Here is a 19,880-nt window from a genome sequence, read left to right on the forward strand (position 1 = left end):
ACTGGGCTAGATGGACTATTGGTCTGACCCAGTATGGCCATTCTTCTTGCGTTCTGCAAGGGTAGCTATAGTACATCCTGCGCCCCCCTGGAGCTCGGCTCACTCACACGTGGCTCGGACTTCGGGGGGTGGGGTGGGAGGCGCATGCCAGCACAGGCGCCAACTCCGGGAGCACCCATGGGGAAAAATTAGTGCGTGCTCAGCTCCCACCAACAGTCAAGCTCCCCCGGCTCAGCGCCTCCTGCCCACCATGAACAGCTGTTACACAGAGTTCAGGATGCTCCGGGAGGAAGGGGGAGGAGTGGGGATGGGGTGTGCTTGAGGGAGGAGGCAGGGAAGAGGCGTGTCGGGGCGGGGATTTGGGGGACGTGTTGGAATGGGGCAGTGTGGGGGCGGAGCAGGGGTAGGAATAGGTGGGATAGGGGCTGGGGGGAAGGGGTGGAGGGGCAGGGCCTGGGACGGAGGCAGGGCCGAGCACCCCCTGGCTAGAGGGGAAGTCAGCACCTATGCATGCCAGAGTTTGTCGTGCTCGTGTGAGCTCCGCCTCTCTAGAATGGCTTTCACAGTGTACGGTGGGAAAACTTGCCTGTCCCTCCTGGGGATGGTGGGGGGCAATGGCATGAGCTCTTCATATGCAGTGGTGAGAGGTGCAGCCCCAAAAACTCAGCATGTAATTTGATGATACTCACAGCATCAGCTGTACATCTCAGACACTAGACACCAGTGCAAGGACAGAGTCTGCCTGAGCTGTGCCAGGGTGCAGGCAGGGTCCAACTGGCAGCTCTGCGACCTTACACCAGCAGAGAACTTCCCCAGAGAGGGGAACTCTCAGCTGGCCAGCATGGGCAAGACTCCACCACTGGGCCCCACCTGAGTGGCACAAAGTGTCCAGAACAAAAGAGTAGAATCTGGGCCATTATTTGGGGTTTTACCTTGGCATGAGAATGCTGCTGTTTGCTCTTGCCACCTTAAGCACAGCATCGCAGAGGGAGCTCCTGTTCAGCAGGTTTCCACAGGACCCCCTTCTGCCCTTCCCAGACAGAGCTCCTGCTTTCAAGGATACAGCCCCCATTTGGCAAGTGCGGCCTATGTTGCTGGTTCCTGAACCTTGCCCCTGGGCTGTATTAAAATGTGTGTTCCCATGGGCCCAGCCAGGGCCGGCCCACAACATTTTGGCACCTGAGGCCGGGAGCTCAAATGACGACCCCATGCCCCCTCACTTGGGCCAAAACTTTGAAAGGTCTCAATTCTGCCTTCTTCCTGTTCTTCTCCTCTCATGGTTCTGCTCTGCTACCTACCCCAATAAGGGAGAACTAACAACTTAAAATGCCTTGTTCACAAATTTTAAGTAACACTTAACTTTCAAACCTCTAAACAGCAAATGTAATTTTTCTTGTCTGCATAGTAAACATTGGCATTTTTATCTGTTTGAATAGTCAAAGTGGTGCTTTCCGTGCCTTCTTGGTTGCAAAGATTTGAACTGCTTCCCGAAGGTCCACAGTCTGGGCCAGCTCATGCTCTATCAAGATGGTTGCAAGGCCAACCAGCCTCTCCTGTGTCATTGTGGAGCACAGATGTGTTTTTATTAACTTCAGGTTGGAGAAGCTGCATTCTCCACTGGCAACTGTTACAGGAAGTTTAGAAGTATGCGCAGAGCAACAAAAGCATTTGGAAAGAGGGTGGTCATCTTTTTTGTGCACATATATTCCAGAACAGCCTTTGGAGTTGATCCTGCTGAAATGTATCTTGAAAGGGCTTTCAGTTCATCTCCTAAATCACTCGCATCAATATCGCGCATGTCATCATGTGTCAATGCTGTCTCTAGTGCCCTGCATTGCTGGTGTAGGTCTTCTTCAGGTATAGTGAGGAGTTTGGGACTATCATACAACATCCCAAATATACTTTTGTGTTCCTTGAGCTGCATGAAACGTTCTTCAACTGACTGTATTGCACAATCTAGCACCTGGTTAAAGAATTCAACTTTGAATTGTTGTTTGGGGTCTCTTATGCGATTATCCCGTGCCTCGTAATCAAAATGTCTTCTTCTTCGGTGACTCTTGTATTCTTGAATGGGTGGGAAGATAGCTTCAGTGTGAAGGTCCTCTGCCAACTTCTGTGCACTCTTCAGAACGTTTTGAAATCCCTCATGTGACCAGTAAGACTCCAGATATGACTTTGCTTTGTCCAGTTGTTCCATTGCTCCAGATATATCAAGGTCAACACCTTGGAGTCTCTTGCTTACAACATTTATTTCAAACACTATGTCATACCACAACACTAAGCCACACAGAAATTTGAAGTCATGTATGTTTCTGGTGATTCCATTTCCCTCTAAGAAGAAAAGGAGTACTTGTGGCACCTTAGAGACTAACCAATTTATTTGAGCATAAGCTTTCGTGAGCTACAGCTCACTTCATCGGATGCATACTGTGGAAAATACATAAGATCTTTTTATACACACAAACCATGAAAAAATGGGTGTTTACCACTACAAAAGGTTTTCTCTCCCCCCACCCCACTCTCCTGCTGGTAATAGCTTATCTAAAGTGATCACTCTCCTTACAATGTGTATGATAATCAAGTTGGGCCATTTCCAGCACAAATCCAGGTTTTCTCTTCCCCTCCCCCCCCCACAGACCCACTCTCCTGTTGGTAATAGCTTATCTAAAGTGATCACTCTCCTTACAATGTGTATGATAATCAAGGTGGGCCATTTCCAGCACAAATCCAGGTTAATTCCCCCCCTTCCTCCCCCCCACTTTTTTTTCACACACACAAACCCACTCCCTGTTGGTAATAGCTTATCTAAAGTGATCACTCTCCTTACAATGTGTATGATAATCAAGGTGGGCCATTTCCAGCACAAATCCAGGTTAATTCCCCCTCTTCCTCCCCCCCCTTTTTTTTCACACACACAAACCCACTCCCTGTTGGTAATAGCTTATCTAAAGTGATCACTCTCCTTACAATGTGTATGATAATCAAGGTGGGCCATTTCCAGCACAAATCCAGGGTTTAACAAGAATGTCTGGGGGGGGTTAGGAAAAAACAAGGGGAAATAGGTTACCTTGCATAATGACTTAGCCACTCCCAGTCTCTATTCAAGCCTAAGTTAATTGTATCCAATTTGCAAATGAATTCCAATTCAACAGTCTCTCGCTGGAGTCTGGTTTTGAAGTTTTTCTGTTGTAATATCGCAACTTTCATGTCTGTAATCGCGTGACCAGAGAGATTGAAGTGTTCTCCGACTGGTTTATGAATTCTTGACATCTGATTTGTCATCCCTCTGCCACTGTTCTCCCACGAACAGCTCCTGTCATAGCATTATCCTCCATAAGGGCAACTATGGCATCATCTATCTTCCCAATTTGGTGTTTGATAGGCTTTATCGCCTCCATTCGACTGTCCCACCATGTGGCACTCAGTGATTTCAGTGTCAGAGAGGATGTTCCCAGATGTTCCTTCAAAATTTGCCATCGATGAGTTGATGCAGAGAAAAATACATAGATGCTTTGAATTACATTTAAAAATTCAGCAGCCTCACTAGAAGCTGATGCTGCACCACTGACCACCAAGTTCAATGAATGAGAACTGCATGGGACAAAAAAAGCTCGAGGGTTTAACTCTTGGATCCATGTCTGCACTCCTCTGTTCTTTCCTCTCATGTTGGCACCATATCATAGCCCTGACCTCTCATGTCAGCTATCGCAATTCCCGTATCTTCCAGCTCTTAAGAAGCACATTTGTCATACCAGCTCCTGTACTATCATCAATGTCAATAAATTCTAGAGAATGCTCTCTGACAGTCACCATTGCAGGGACGTTTTCACTAGGTTCTGTTGTTGTTACAAAATGCACCATTAAAGTCATTTGTTCCGTATGGCTGATGTCAGGTGTGCAGTCCAGAATAACAGAGTAATATCTTGCTGACTTCAGATCTGCCACAATCTTCTGTTTGACTTTTGTTCCCAGTAACTGTATGATCTCATTTTGAATGGTTTTTCCAAGGTAGTGGTGTGTGTACATTTCTTGGGTGGTGACTCTTCTTAGATGCTCCTGGAGTACAGCATCAAACTCAGCCATCAGCTCCACAATTTTAAGGAAGTTTCCATTGTTTGGCACATACAGCTGATCTGAAGTGCCATGCAGTGCTAGGTTTTGGGTTGCAAGCATTCTCACAATGGCAATGAGCCTTTTCAGAACATTTTGCCAGTAAAGAGACTCTGATGCAATCTTCTCTTCAGGCTGATCATCTATGGTGGCTTTTAATTTTAGTCTCATCTCAACCTCTTTCCACCTATGGAATGCTCTCTGGTGATTTGCTGCCTTCTCATGGCATGCCAGATTTTTAGCCAGATTTTTCCAGTCCTTTGTTCCTGTAGAACCCAATGTAGCTGGAACATTAGACTGCAAGAGTTTGCAACAAAAACAGTATGCAGCATTCTGGGTTTCTGAGTACATAAGTCATGGCCTCTCCACTTTGTCACCATTGGGGATTTCACGCCAGGAATGTGTTGGATGAAAACTTCTATTTTCATTGTCTTTGGGGAACAGAAAGTTTTTCACTTGCTGTGGCCCATGCAGTACAAGGAAGTCCCTCAGGCTACTGCTCAAGTGGGTCCACAGTCCTGGATCATTGAGACTTAAGGAACTAAACTCAGCAGCAGCTGTTTCTTGCACCTCCTCCACACTCTTCTCTGATCGACACTTTTCTTCAGGAATGTGCATGGTTCCATCCATTTGAGATGGAGATGGATGCTGCAGTAGCTGCCAGGTCACCTGCACTCTGACTAACTGGAAGATCAGGCATCTCCTCACCACTCACATCCTCACTGGGGCCGGAAGGCTCACCGTGAACGTTTGTGTCTATGTATCTCAGGAGAGCTCCTTCCTGCTAAGATAGAAAAGCTTCCTTTGCTTGCTTTATTTTTCTGAATGCTGCCCCAGAGGGGCGTTTTCTTCTTTCACTCATGACTGCTGTTCTGTGCCAGCTGTAGTGGCTCTCAACACTCAATTGAAGGGGACAAATAAGCAGGCTGGTAGCAGGGCCTGAGGGAGGGAAGATGTCAGCATCTTAAGGGCCAAACTGGCTCCTACCACTTCAGTTGACTGCCTGTTCTCCTCAAGTGGGTTCAGGGAAGCAGCAGGAAACAGGAAGCCCCCTGAGAAGCTGGGGTTAATCAGTCCAGGCTCCTGGCAGTGCTGGAGAGGTGCACAAGAGGCTCCTCCTCCTCTCTCTCCCTGCAGCTCCTGCTGCTTTCTGTTATTCCCTCTCACCTTTTCTCCTGCCTGCCTGTTCTGTCTCTAGTGCCCTCCTTCCTCCAGCACAGCACTCCCCCATCTCTGTGCATCTCGAGCAGAGAATACAGATGCACCAGCAGCAGACACAATTTTCTACACTCTGGGTCCTAGTGGCGCCGCCCCCCAGTCTGGCACCTGAGGTGGCCGCCTCAGTTCGCCTCATGGTAAGGCCAGCCCTGGGCCCAGCTGATCCCGAATGCTCTGTGGAATTGCTCTGATTCCAACACTCACTGCCCACTGATTGTTGTGTCATCTGGGAACCACATCAGCAGTGATTTTGTATTTCCTTCTGGATCATTGAGAATGATATCGAATAGCATTGGGCCAAGGACAGATGAACAAGATCATACTGAAATAATGGAATGGTTACCTGCTCTGTGGGGTTTCACCTCCAGCTCCACAGACTCTTCTCTCACTGCACTGCCAGGGACCTGCTTCTTTGAAAAGAAAGTTTTAAAACATTTCAGTTAAAGCACCAAAGCGGTGACCCTTTAACAGCAGTGTGGCCCTACGATGTAACCGAGATGGAAGGAGTGCATTGGCCTGTTCTGTGCCTTCCTGCAGCAGGGAATGTAGTCCTGCATGAGAGTCATCTTTATGTTAATTGAAAAAGGGAGATGTAAGCAGCCCTGTAAAATGGGTATCTTGGGGATCTTATTTTCACTTTGGTGCCAGAAGGCTTGAGTCCTGGGGAAGCCCTGATGGTAAAAGTTATGGGACTTTTGATTTGTAAAATTCTGACTGGATTAGAGAAGGGAGATTGATCACATCTGTTCTCCCCATCCCGGAACACAAAGGAACACACAATGAAACGGCAAGGTGGAAAATGCAAAACTGATTAAAAAAATACTTTTTAACACAATGAGTGATCAGTCTGTGGAACTCACTGCCACAAGAATTAAGCCAATGTCCTGTTATCAGAGACAAGGATGAACTCTAGCATAGGGGGAAGATTATCCCACATATCCCATGGGATACTGTGGTGGTTTTTATCCCTTCCCCTGAAGTACCTGGTGCTGGGAACTGTCGGAGACAGGAGATTGGGCTAGATGGACCTTGGGTCTGATTCTGTCTGGCAATTTGTATGCTACTAAACTGTAGGTTAGTTCCTAGGGTTTGGTGTGGACAAAACACAGAGGAAATGTCTTCCTTACCAAAGGCACTTAGAGAATGGCTCGTGCAGATTTAATTCTATTATGTATTGTACTCCCATCTGAAGTAACAGCTGATGTTTTCATTATCTTTATAAAAATCCAGTTCTTCTTTGAATCTTGCTAAGCTTTTGGTTATGGTGATAGATTGTGGCAGAGAGTTCCACCAGCTAATTACACATTGTGTGAATAAGTATTTCCTTTGTTCAGTTTTGTATTTCTCACTTTCAATTTCATTGAATGTTGTCTTGTTTCTTTGTTATGAGGCAGGGAGAATAGAAGTGACCAATCTCCCTTCTCTAGATCACTCAGAGCAGGCTTTTATCATGTGTCCTCTTACCCATCTCCTCGCTAAAGGAAACACCCTCCCAGTCTTTTCAAACTCTCTTCATAGAAGAGTATTTCCAGGCTCTTGATCATTCTCATCACCCTTCTGTGAACCTCTCTAAGGTCAGGTCTACACTATAAACTTACATCAGTATAACTAAGTCCTTCAGGGATGAGAAAATCCACACCCTAACCCCTGGTGTAGACTGCGCTATGTCGATGGGAGGACTTCTCCCATCAACATAACTATGGTGCATCTCGCAGAGGTGGATTAACTAAGCCAGGGGTTGGCAACCTTTGACTCGTGGCCCATCAGGCTAAGCCACTGGCGGGCCGCGAGACAGTTTGTTTGCCTTGAGTGTCCACAGGCACGGAGCCCCACAGCTCCCAGTGGCCGCGGTTCCCCATTCCTGGCCAATGGGAGCTGCGGGACGTGGCACAGGCTGGCCGCCGCTTCCTGCAGCTCCAATTGGAGCCAAAGGTTGCCGACCCCTGAACTAAGCCAACAGGAGAAGCTCTCCTGTCGGCATAGTAGCATCTTCACTGAAGTGCTACAGCAGCTCAGCTGCCATGTTTTATATGTAGACCTGCCCAAATTCTGCAATATCCCACATGAGATGGGTTGACCCAGCACTGCTCCCAGTATCCAGATGGGGCAGCTCCACCGATTTATACAAAGGCATCAGAACATTCTCTGTAAAATTCTCCATCCTGTCCTTCTGCATCTGAACCTCTCGTTTGCTTTTTATTAAACACAGCTGCACTTTGAGCAGAGGTATTCACTAAGCTACAATGGACCCACTTTTTCTGAGCTGGCACAGTTACAATATACCCCTGTAAGGTGTATCAGTATTTGAAATTGCTCCTTCTCATGTGCATTAGTTTGGGTTTATCACCGCTGAATTCCCCTGCCAGGGTGTTTCCCATTCACTTTGCTTGGTTAGGTCTCACCCATTTTCTTCACAGACTTCTGCAAAATTTTCCTCCCTTCCTCCTTAGCCCCCTTGCCAGATATTTACTAAATATTTTAAACCACAGTTTCCTCCCACAAACCCTTCTGACATCTCCATAGTTAAGCTATAGCCACATTGGGAATTGTGTCTTTTGTGCTTTACACAACACCAACAATATGGAGAACCTTCCCCCCGGACACAGCTGATCTTAAATAGAGCTGTGCAAATTTTTTCTACTTAAACATTTTTTCAGTTGAAATATTCAGATTCAGTGACACCAAAACATTTAGCAAATTCACATCGATTTTACCAAATTGTTTCAGTTGAAAAAAACCTTTAGAATATATAATAAAAATGGAACACTTAATTTTTTAAACAATATGTTTCAATTTTTCAGACTGAAACAAACTTTACTTCTGAAATGGCCTTGATTTTATTTTTTAACAATTAAAATACATTTTAAAATGCTCAAAATTGAAATGAAACCAAATGTTTAGTTCAATCAACAATGGAAATGTTTTCAACTTTTTGATTCACCAAAAAACTTGGAAAATGTTGTTTTGGGTTTGACACAAAACAATTGTTTTCCAATTTTTCAGCATTTCCAGTGAACCAGAAAAAACTTTATTCGCCCACTCCTCGTCCCAATTAACTGTGTTCACTGAACATGCAAAGACAAGGCCCAGCTACATACACATGGCTGCTCCTGCTGGTCCCTGGCACAGAAAACAGTGAGCGCCACTAGAGGGCTCACATACTAGTTAAAGGGATGCTCCCTTATGTACTACAGGGATGGTCTGTTTTTTCCTTCTCTTTGTTTTCTTTCTTTTAGACAACATCTGATCCATGATAGAACTTTGCTTCTTTATCAACCAGGTTATTGAAAGTTTAAATACATTTCCCATTTACCTGGGATTTAGAGGCTACATGTGGCTGATCCAAACGTTTACGATCCAACTTTTTTTTCCGCTCCTTTGGCTGAGAAGCGGAGCCTGTGAGGTTGTCTCTCTCCATCTTCTTTGGTGACTCCGGCTGGTGCCCAGGGAACTGTTGAATTCTGGTCTCTTGTCCCAGCGACAGCACAAGCTGGGGGAAATATGATTTTATTGAAGGAACCAGCCTTTCCTCTGGGATGTGGTGCTTGCTACAGTCACCCTGGCCTTTGTCACAACTAGATGACCCCAATCCAAGGTGCTTTTCATGGAGTTACAACTTAAGAACCCTCATAAATAAAGCTGGGCACATTTTTTTAGGTGAATAATATATTTGCCGAAAAATGCATTTTTGAGGCAACAAAACTATTTAAAAAAGTGGATCTAATCCAGCAAATTGTTTTGGCAGAAAAAAACCGGGGAAAGAATTTGAAGACCTTGAAATGGTTCATTTTTGGCAACTTCAAAACAAAACATTTCAACTTTTCACCCTGAACGATTTCATTCTGACCACTTTGAAATGAACCGTTCTGAGTTTTCATTTCAAAATGGCCATTTGTTTTTTAATTTAAAAAGTGAAAAACACCTAAAACCAACCCAAAATTAAATGAAAAATCCTTCAACTCAAAATGAATTTTTTCTTCACATTTTTTGGTTCAACCCCGGAATTGAAAAATCAGATTTTTGCTCAGCTCTGCTCATAAAGTCAAGTCGATGCAGGCTGTGGCTGCGCTCTTGGTACGCCGTGCATCACAGTTAGGCCCATTTGCCAGGGCTCCAAGGTCAGCACTGGCTGCTGATTGGCAGTGCAGTTTAGGATGTTGGTTGTGACCCAGAAAGCCCAAAATGGCTTGGGACCTTCCCGTTGAAAATTCCGTTCTCTCCCCGTGGGATACCTCTACAGCTACGACCAGCAAAGGCAACCGAGCTAGTAGGCCCCTGGTTTAACAAACAGGGATATTTTCTGCAAGGAATTCACAATCTTGCCACTCACTTCACGCCTCCAGATCTGTTGACCTTCAGGGATTACAAAACTCATCTGTTTTCTTGGCTTGCAGGACTGGGTTAATCTGCTCTAACTCAGATTGAAATCAGAAATGGCTGGGAGAGATTCTTTCGCCTGGGTTATGCCAGAGGCCAGACTGGTCAGACATTGCACGCTGCTGGCCTTGGAACTGATGAGCATGTGAATTGTGGGTTATTGGTTTTTCATTTATGTGAAGGCTTCAGGTATCAAAGGGGCTTTTATTATGTTGTACAGCGTCTTTGGGCAGTAGAACTTGGTGCTTCTACAACTATTAAAACCTACAGGCAGCGATAAATACGCTTTGTACAAATCGGCCTAAATTTTCAGAAATGGCCACTAATATTTGGGCACCACGTTTGACTGCCCAGCTAGGGTACATCTACACTAAGACCAGGCTTTCACTCAGGTTTAAGCCTAAGCCCCCTTCCGTTCACACAAAATCAGTCTGACTCAGGTCAGCCAGCACTCCAGACCCTGCTAGGGGATGGGTCAGAGCCCGAATCGCACCTTGACTCAGATCCAAGCCCTGTCATTTTACAGTGTGGACACAGACCCAAGTCAGAAGGTCCGTGTAGTGCAGTATGGAAGTGTTAGCACGGCTGTGAGACCCAGGCCCAGCAATTGTAAACACAGCTTTACAGTGCAGTGTGGACGCTCAACCTCATTTAGTTGAAAATCCAATTTTCCATTAAAAACCAGTTTAAATGGAAATATTTTGACCAGCCCTAGCTGAAAGAAATAATCATAAATAACAATAAATCTCAAGGCAGATTAACAGTAATAAATCTAGATCCATTTGCCATTAAAAAACAAAATTAAAAGTCTCAGTTCTAGGGTCTGCTCTGGATTCTCTGTGTAGGAGCAATCTTGGGTATATTAAGAGCTGCTGGAGCAGCTTTACAGCCCTCACCTCCCAGGCCGCTGGCCCACAGGGTGCTCCCAGGGTAAGGGGATGTCAGTGCAGCATCCCTATGAGAGACTCTGGGCCATTTAGAGGTCACTTGAGGTAACAGAGAGTGGTGCCATATTCACCCCTGACATGAGGTTGGGTGAGGTTCTCTGGCCTGGGTTATGTAGGAAACCAAACTTAGATGATCATAACAGTCCCTGTGAATTTAAACTAAAAAAGTTTGCTGGCCAGACTTGAATTGGGATCTTGCCCTGGGCCACCAGCCAAGCCGGGTTGCCTGCTAATTCTTGGAATAACTATGCTCAACTGATGTTGATCAGGTTAAATAAAACTCCCACCTCATCTGTTACTCCAGCAGCATGGCACTGCAGCTGGGATCCAGGTCCCAATTCCCGTCCTGAACTCAGCAGACCTGCTTCGTCTTGGTTCGGTTCTGAAGTTCTCCATTCTGGGTACAAAACAAACAACAAGTGAAGATCACCAGTTTTTACCCATCCCAGCATCCTTCACACATTCCTTGTGCCCCTCCTTTCCGGAGCTGTCCTGCAGGACACAGGAAATGAGGAAACCATTTGGTTCTCTATAGTTTGGACAGGACTTTCTCCAATTGGCTGCTTGTTCCAACCCTCCCCATCCCCACAGTCTCTTCACCTCAGTTTCAATCCACATCTGCCCCTTTTATCCTCTTCTCTCTTGCTCTGTCCCCCTCAGCCTCTCTTCTGTGTCCCCTCTCACTTCTCTTTTCTGTCCATGTAGCTGGTCCCCACCTAACTAAACCCTCTGGAAAATAGAAAATTGTTTTGCCACCATCCCACTGGTCACTCTGCTGATGTGTCCTACCCCTTCCCTCACCCTGGGTCTGTCTGGTTTGTTGAGATTGTCAACTCTTCGGGACAAGGACATCTACCACTCTGTGTCTGTGCAACACCTAGCACAATGGGACCCCACTTTTTGTTAGGACAGTGTCTCGGGGCAACCAACCTGATTACTAATGACAATAAGGAAACAGGCTCTCAACTTCCTTTGAAGCTGAAGACAAGGCCATTGTGGAGAAGCTAAAAGAATTCTTTGCATTGGTTTTCACTGCGAAAGAGGTGAGGGAGATTCCCACACCTGAGCCATTCCTTTTAGGTGACAAATCTGAGGAACCCACATTGAGATGTCAGTAGAGGAGGTTTTGGAACGAATTGAGAAGTTACATAGCAATTAGTCACCAGGACCAGATGGTATTCACCCAAGAGTTCTGAAGGAACTCAGATAAGAAGTCACAGAACTACTAACTGTGATTTGTAACCTATCACCTAAATCAGCTTCTGTACCAGATGACTGGAGGTTAGCAAATGTGCTGCCAAATTTTTTAAAAGGCTCCACAGGTGATCCAGGCAAGTACAGGCCAGTAAGCCTGACTTCAGTACCGGGCAAAGTGGTTGAAACTATAGTAAAGAACAGAATAATCAGACACAGAGATGAACACGATTTGCTGGGGACAAGTCAACATGGCTTTTGTAAAGGGAAATCATGCCTCACCACTCTACTAGAATTCTTTGAGCAGGGTCAACAAACAGGTGGACAAGGGTGATCCAGTGGATATAGTGCACTTGGACTTTCAGAAAGCCTTTGACAACGTTCCTCACCAAAGGTTTTTAAGCAAAGTAACCAGCCATGGGATAAGAGGGAACGTCCACTCATAGATCAGTAACTGGTTAAAAGATGGGAAAGAAACAGTAGGAATAAATGGTAATTTTTTCAGAAGGGAGAGAGGTAAATAGTGGTGTCCCCTAGCAGTCGATACTTGGACATATTCATAAATGATCTGGAAAAAGGGGCAAGCAGTAAGGTGGCAAAATTTACAGATGATACAAAGCTACTCAAGACAGTTAAGTCCAAAGCAGACTGTGAAGAGTTACAAAGGGATCTCACAAAACTGGTTGACTGGGCAACAAAATGGCAGATGAAATTCAGTGTTGATAAATGCAAAGTAATACACATTGGAAAATATAATCCCAACTGTACATGCAAAATAATGTACAGTTATTTTACAAGGGACTTGGGGGAAGGGTTGGAGTGGGGAAGCACGGGGGTGGAGCAGGGGTGGAAATAGGTGGGGTGAGGGCTGGGGGGAAGGGGTGGAGGGGCAGGGCTTGGGGCAGAGTGGGGATCGAGCACCCCCTGGCTAGAGGGGAAGTCTGCACCTATGCATGCCGGGGTTTGTCGTGCTCATGTGAGCTCCACCTCTCTAGAATGGCTTTCACAGTGTACGGTGGGAAAACTTGCCTGTCCCTCCTGGGGATGGTGGGGGGCAACGGCATGAGCTCTTCATATGGAGTGGTGAGAGGTGCAGCCCCAAAGACTCAGCGTGTAATCTGATGATACTCACAGCATCAGCTGTACATCTCAGACACTAGACACCAGTGCAAGGACAGAGTCTGCCTGAGCTGTGCTCATTCTCCACTTCCTGTGCCAGGGTGCAGGCAGGGTCCAACTGGCAGCTCTGCGACCTTACACCAGCGGAGAACTTCCCCAGAGAGGGGAACTCTCAGCTGACCAGCATGGGCAAGACTCCACCACTGGGCCCCACCTGAGTGGCACAAAGTGTCCAGAACAAGAGAGTAGAATCTGGGCCATTATTTGGGGTTTTACCTTGGCATGAGAATGCTGCTGTTTGCTCTGCTCTCTGTATATTAATTTCTGCTACAGGAGCCTCTCCATCTTCACCATCTGAAAGTCAGAGGAGGGTGGCATTACTGAACTGATCACAGGAGGAGCTTAAGCAGGAAATGAAAGGGGCTAGGAGAGTATTTTCCCCAAGTGAGTCATTTTCAACCCAATATATTTATTTCCTGGGTCAGAGCAGCTTAGATGGTAAGAGGCAGCAGTGAATTCTACACCTCGTTCGGCTACTGAATGATCTCGGGCATGTCACATCATTTCCCTGTGCCTCAGTTTCCCCATCTGTAGAATGGGGATGATGGTACTGACCTCTGTGGAGCTGGCATGATGGCTCCTTCCCCTTGCCCCTCCCTGCCACTGTGCACAAACCTGACTGGCTGCGGGGAGTGCCACCAAAGGCACAGCATTAACTCTGACCCTTGGGAGGGTTTGAGTGAATGATCAGGCAGGAATCAGGATGAGAGACCAGCCTGGAAACTGGAAAAGAAAACAAAGAAGAAAGAGGAGCCTGAAGCTAGGGCAGAGAGGAAGCTGCTTGGAGGAGAACCCGCTGCTTGCAAAAGGGATTCTCGTAAACTCTCAGCCAGGAGCTGAGTCCACGTTACCAACGCCGTCCTGAGCTCACCCTGCCAGCCAGCACCAGACCGCAGGGAGAGGTTGGATTGATCCAAGGTAGGGAGGGGATTGCACTGGTGCGGGGTCAAAAGTCTGTGTGTGTCTAGCCAGGCGAGGAAGAGCTGTTTTGTTGTGTGCTGTGCCTGCAGCAGAGGAGAGGAGCAAGCGGCAACAAGGGGTGGGAGAGGGGGCCTAGAGGGAGGGAACCGAGTGGCTCCACCCTTTTCCCCAAGGCCTCCCCACCTGCTGCTCGCTCCTCTCCTTCACCCCCTCCCACTCCTGAGTTCGAGGCACAGACAGGCTCCCTGTGTGCCGACCGCAGCTCAGCGGAGACTGGGTACGTGGACGGGGGAAGGGAACGCTCCAACGTCAGCCCCCACTCCCAGCTCTGCGCAGCAGACCAGGAGCCTCTGCCCAGTGTACTCTACTGCCTGGCCAGTTTGTGTGGCCTCACAGTCACAAACACACACCGGATTGTTACCCTTGCACCGAAGTGCATATTTATTCTTTCCTTGCAAAGTAGAACAGTGTACTGGGGGCTTATGGCAAGAGGAGACTTCCACAAAGCCTTCTTTCCTCAGCCCAGGCTCACCCTCTGAGCTTTCCCTTTGCCTCCTTTTCCTTCCACTTGTATCCTCCCAATTACATCGTTACCTCTCTCCATTCTGAAAACCGACCATTAATTCCTACCCTTTGTTTCCCATCTTTTAACCAATTAGTGATCGATGAGAGAACCTTCCCTCTTATCCCATGACAGGTTATTTTGCTTAAGAGTCTTTGGTGAGGGACCTCATCAAAGGCCTTCAAAATATCTAAGTACACTATGTACACTGGATCCCCCTTGTCCATGTGCTTGTTGACCCCCTGAAAGAATTCTAGTAGATTAGTGAGGCATGATTTCCCTTTACAAAAATCATGTTGACTCTTCCCCAACAAATTATGTTCATCTATGTGTCTGACAATTCTGTTCTTTACTATAGTTTCAACCAGTTTGCCAGGTACTGAAGTCAGGCTTCCCGGCCTGTACTTGCCTAGATCACGAGTGGAGCCTTTAAAAACAATTGGCATCACATTAGCTATCCTCCAGTCATCTGATACAGAAGCTGATTGAAAGGACAGGTTACAAACTAAAGTTAGTAGTTCTGCAATATCACATTTGAGTTATTTCAGAACTCTTGGGTGAATAGCATCTGGTCCTTGTGACTGTTTAATTTATCAATTTGTTCTAAAACCTCCTCTTATGACACCTCAATCTGGGACAGTTCCTCAGATTTGTCAAAAAAGAATGGCTCAGGTTTGGGAATCTCCCTCATATCCTCAGCCGTGAAGACTGATGCAAAGAAATTCATTTAGTTTCTCCGCAGTGGCCTTATTTTCCTTGAGTGCTCCTTTACCACCTCGATCGTCCAGTGGCCCCCGGTTGTTTAGCAGGCTTTCTGCTTTTGATGTACTTAAAAAGAAAATTGTTGTTACTTTCTGAGTCTTTGGCTAGCTGTTCCTCAAATGCTTTTTTGGCCTTTCTAACTATATTTTTACACTTCACTTGCCAGAATTTATGCTCCTTTCCATCTTCCTCACTAGGATTTAACTTCCACTTTTTAAAGGATGCCTTTTTGCCTCTCACTGCTTCTTTTACTTTGTTGTTTAGCCACGGTGGCACTTTTTTGGTTCTCTTACTATGGTTTTTAATTTGGGGCACACATTTAAGTTGAGCCTCTATTATAGTGTCTTTACAAATGTTCCATGCAGTTTGCAGGGATTTCACTTTTGGTGCTGTACCTTTTCATTTCTGTTTAACTAACCTCCTCATTTTTCTGTAGTTCCCCTTTCCGAAATTAAGTGCTACCTTGGTGGGCTCCTGTGGTGTTTTTCCTGCCACAGGGATGTTAAATTTAATTATATTATAGGCACTATTACCAAGTGGACTAGCTATATTCACTTCCTGTGCTTCACTTAGGACTAAATCAAGAATTGCCTCTTCCCTTGTGGGCTCCAGGACCAGCTGCTCCAAGAAGCAGTAATATAAGGTGCCAAGAAACTTTATCTCTGCATCCTCACCAACAGTGTTTAATTGGTCATAGCAGAGCTTGCAGTCGTCTTCAGGATGCAGGGACATCAGTGACCAGGGCGCTGCTAATAGTGCTCTGTCGCACCCCCTTAGTCAAGCACTTTGAGATAGATGATAAGAGTCAGATGTTGTTTTAATTTTGCTCCCAATTTGGACATAAAAGGCTGGAAGACATGCCCCTCTGGTCTGCAAAATGAATTGGTTTGCGTCAAGAAAGACATTACAGGAGAGCAGGACTGGTGGGAAAGGATCAGTTGTTCTTTTCTGGAAAAAGAAATTCTAAATAAAGATTTCTCCTAAGCAAATTGTTTGAAGCTGGTTACCTGCGCTGTCGGGTACCAGCACCCAGAGGTCATCTTCCTGCTGCAGCCGGTCATCACCTCTCCCTGCCTCAGCGAGGTTGCTGTCTGAGCTGGTGTCCTTGTGTTCCTTTGAAAAGGAAAGTTAAAGGCTAGGAAATAAAGGCCGTACAGCCCTGAGAGAGCTCAGTACAGCCCTGAGAAAGGCCAAATGTGTCCTGCCTCAAATCACATGTTCCGACTAGATAATCCCTCGAGGTCCCTTCCAGCCCTAAGTTTCTGTGATTCTATGTCCCGTAACAGGCATTCAGATGGGGTGAAATTTAGGCCTAGACAGAAATCCAAAGGCAAAATAGCTGCCTGGGCCCCCAGGGAGCTCTCTGAGATCTTGAGCTTGAAGAAAACTTGAGGAAACTTTACCATCAGCCCCAAATAAGGGGCAATGCATCACTGTGTCAGGCCAGCAGCAGCCCAGGGAGTGCACTGTCTCTCGCACACAAGGACTGTACGCTGCTAAGTCCTTTCAGGATTGAGGCGGTACCTAGAATTTGTGCTGGGGCAAATTTCATCCATAAAAACTTTTTCCCTCTCATCTTTTGTTGGCTGGACACAGGAGAGCATTATGTTGAACAGGTCGTTCACTGGAGGGCAGTTTCCTGGGACTTGCTATGGACAAAATAGATCCATAGATTCCAAGGTGAGAGAGGACCACGGTGATCATCTACTCTGGCCTCCTGTGTATCACAAGCCAGAACATTTCACCCCGTGATTTTTTCTGACTCTTCACATCACCTGTGAGAACCCATCTGCCCACCAAGCCACTGAAACCTACTTTCCATCATCATGCTTCCAGGAGCCATGGTATCAAATCAGCTCCTAGAAGCCCTTCCTTCCACACATTTCACAAGGCGTTCGATAACACAGAAGCAGGATCCAAGCAGCATCGTTGTTAATGCATAAATCAGACTAATGATCCATCCAGCCCAGCAGACTCCAATGGTCAGTGTCAGCTCTTACACAGGACGGAACCACCATGTGGATAGTTATGGAATAACATATTCCTATCCACAGACAGTTAATGGGTGGCTTGTTCCCCAGAGGAGGTGGGTTTATGTTTATTATAAAGTTTTACCAGATTTACTTGAACTATGCGTAAATTTATCCTTATAAATGTCCATTCCCTTTTTTGGGACTCCCACTAAGTTCTTGCCCTCAAAGATACCTTTGTGTCGGTGAGTTCCACAGGCTAACTCTCTCTCCAAAAAAGAAATAGCTACTTTGGTCAGTTTTAAACTCACTGCCTTTCAATTTAATTTATTCTGTCCTTTGCTCTTGCATCATTAAACAGCATTCATGGAAGCCATTCATTATTTTAAAGTCCTCCATCATGCCCCCTCTTATTTATCTCTGGTATTTAGATGGCCCCTGTTACCATAATACATGAGCATCTCACAACCTTTACTGTATTTATCCTCACGATACCCCTAGAAGGAAGGAAATGGCTACAACGCTTCTTGTACACATGAGAAACTGAGGCACTGACATAGAATCATAGATCATAGAATATCAGGATTGGAAGGGACCTCAGGAGGTCATCTAGTCCAACCCCTTGCTCAAAGCAGGACCAATCCCCAATTTTTGCCCCAAATGGCCCCCTCAAGGATTGAACTCACAACCCTGGGTTTAGCAGGCCAATGCTCAAACCACTGAGCATGACCAAGCTCACACAAGAAGTCAGTGGTGGAGCAAGGAATTGAACCATTACATCCCCAGGGGCTAAGCTAATACCCTAACCTCCCTTCACCACCCCTCCAAGCTAAGCCTATTTCGACTGTAAGTGCTGTGAGGCTGTGATCATCTTTTGTTCTCTGTTTGTACAGCTCCCAGCACACTGGGACTGTGCCCGTAGGCACTGTCACAGATAGATAATAATAATCATGTTCTTTCCAATCTTTCTTCGCACATAAGTCTCAAGCCCCTGATCCTCCAGGGCTGGACCACCCACGCGGAAAAATTAGTGGGTGCTCTGCACCCACCGGCAGCCAAGCTCCCCTCACCCCCCACCCCACCTCCTCCCGCTCCTCCCCCTCTCCTGAGCAGGTTGCGTCCCCGCTCCTCCACCTACCTCCCAGTGCTTCCCACCCGGCTATCGCCAAACAGCTGTCTGTCAGTGTTAGCAAGCTCCGGGAGGGAAGGAGAGGAGTGGGAACATGGCGTGCTCAGGGGAGGAGGTGGGGAAGAGGTGGGGCCGGGGCAGGGATTTGGGGAAGGAGTTGGAATAGGGGCGAGGAAGAGGCAGGGCAGGGCCTCATGGAAGGGGTGGAGTGGGGGCAGGGAGGGGGCGGAGTTGGGGCAGGGACTTTGGGAAAGGGGTTGGAATGGGGGCGAGGAAGAGTCAGGACAGGGCCTCATGGAAGAGGTGGAGTGGGGGCAGGGCTGGGGCAGAGGGGGTGTCGAGCACCCACAGAAAAGAGGGGAAGTCGGCGCCTATGTGACCAGAACTGAATGCAGTATCCATAGGAAGGTGTAACATTGGCACTAGAATATCTCCTTACGCATCCTGACATTTTGTTTTTCACTCTGTTGGGAAATGGGAGGAATTCCCACAGCTGTAATTTACCTCCTATATCTTGGAGTAACTGATTTAAAACATAAATCTGGAAATAACTCCTACCTCTGTTTTTGCCTGAAGCTGGGATCCAGGTCCTGATTCCTGTCCAAACAGGTCATCTTTCAAAAGTCCTGGACTCTCAGGTTTTCCTTCATTTTCTTCATTTCCTTCATTTATTTCTGGTTCTAAACTTCCAGATCCTGGTTAAAGCAAATGTTAATAAAAACAACGCTAATATTAAGAATAATAAACAGGGCTGTTGATTAATCACAGTTAACTCACGTGATTAATTTTTTTTTAAAAAATCGCAGTTTCAATCACACTGTTAAACAATAGAATACCAACTGAAATGTATTACATATTTTGGGGTGTTTTTCTACATTTTCAAATATATTGATTTCAATTACAACACAGAACACAAAGTGTACAGTGCTCACTTTGGATCTTGGAGTGCATCTGGTATGTAAATATCTTGTGATGCTGGCTACAACAGTGCCATAGGAACACCTGTTCTCACTTTCAGGTGACATTGTAAACAAGAAGCAGGCAGCATTATCTCCTGTAAATGTAAACAAACTTGTTTGTCTGAGCAATTGGCTGAACAAGAAGTAGGACTGAGTGGACTTGCAGGCTCTAAAGTTTTACATTGTTTAATTTTTGAATGCAGTTATTTTTGTACATAATTCTACATTTGTAAGTTGCAATTTCATGATAAAGAGATTGCATTACAATACTTGTTTGAGGTGAACTGAAAAATACTATTATTTTATCATTTTTACAATGCAAATATTTGTAATAAAAATAAAGTGAGCACTGTTCACTTTGTATTCTGTGTTGTAATTGAAATCAATATATTTGAAAATGTAGAAAACATCCACAAATATTTAAAATGGCATTCCATTATTGTTTAATAGTACGATTAATCACATGATTAATCGTGAATACTTTTTTAATCACATGATTAATCGTGATTAATTTTTGTAATTGCTTGACAGTCCTAAAAAAACCCAGTTTTC

General features: G+C 45.9%; 3 protein-coding genes across 6 annotated transcripts in view; 2 read left to right on the forward strand and 1 right to left on the reverse strand.

Annotated features, from left to right (window-relative positions):
• Positions 1-19,880, reverse strand: part of LOC141988596 (E3 ubiquitin-protein ligase rnf213-alpha-like) — a 181,164-nt gene that overhangs the window by 139,602 nt on the left and 21,682 nt on the right. Inside the window, exons 5-10 of the mRNA XM_074954446.1 lie at positions 18,928-19,064; positions 16,278-16,383; positions 13,242-13,319; positions 10,940-11,049; positions 8,642-8,818; positions 5,672-5,738 (exon numbers count right to left, since the gene is read on the reverse strand). Coding sequence (XP_074810547.1) covers positions 5,672-5,738; positions 8,642-8,818; positions 10,940-11,049; positions 13,242-13,319; positions 16,278-16,383; positions 18,928-19,064 — 675 coding nt within the window. The remainder of the gene's footprint in view (positions 1-5,671; positions 5,739-8,641; positions 8,819-10,939; positions 11,050-13,241; positions 13,320-16,277; positions 16,384-18,927; positions 19,065-19,880) is intronic.
• LOC141988558 (uncharacterized) overlaps positions 1-19,880 on the forward strand; it is a 53,959-nt gene that overhangs the window by 5,776 nt on the left and 28,303 nt on the right. The gene's annotated exons all lie outside the window — the stretch shown is intronic.
• TBRG1 (transforming growth factor beta regulator 1) overlaps positions 13,683-19,880 on the forward strand; it is a 39,029-nt gene continuing 32,831 nt past the window's right edge. For all 3 annotated transcript variants that reach the window (XM_074954385.1, XM_074954390.1, XM_074954388.1), the window contains exon 1: positions 13,683-13,943. The gene's annotated coding sequence lies outside the window, so the exon portion shown is untranslated. The remainder of the gene's footprint in view (positions 13,944-19,880) is intronic.

The sequence above is a fragment of the Natator depressus genome, chromosome 6 (genome assembly GCF_965152275.1).
Source record: "Natator depressus isolate rNatDep1 chromosome 6, rNatDep2.hap1, whole genome shotgun sequence".
Classification (NCBI taxonomy): domain Eukaryota; kingdom Metazoa; phylum Chordata; order Testudines; family Cheloniidae; genus Natator; species Natator depressus.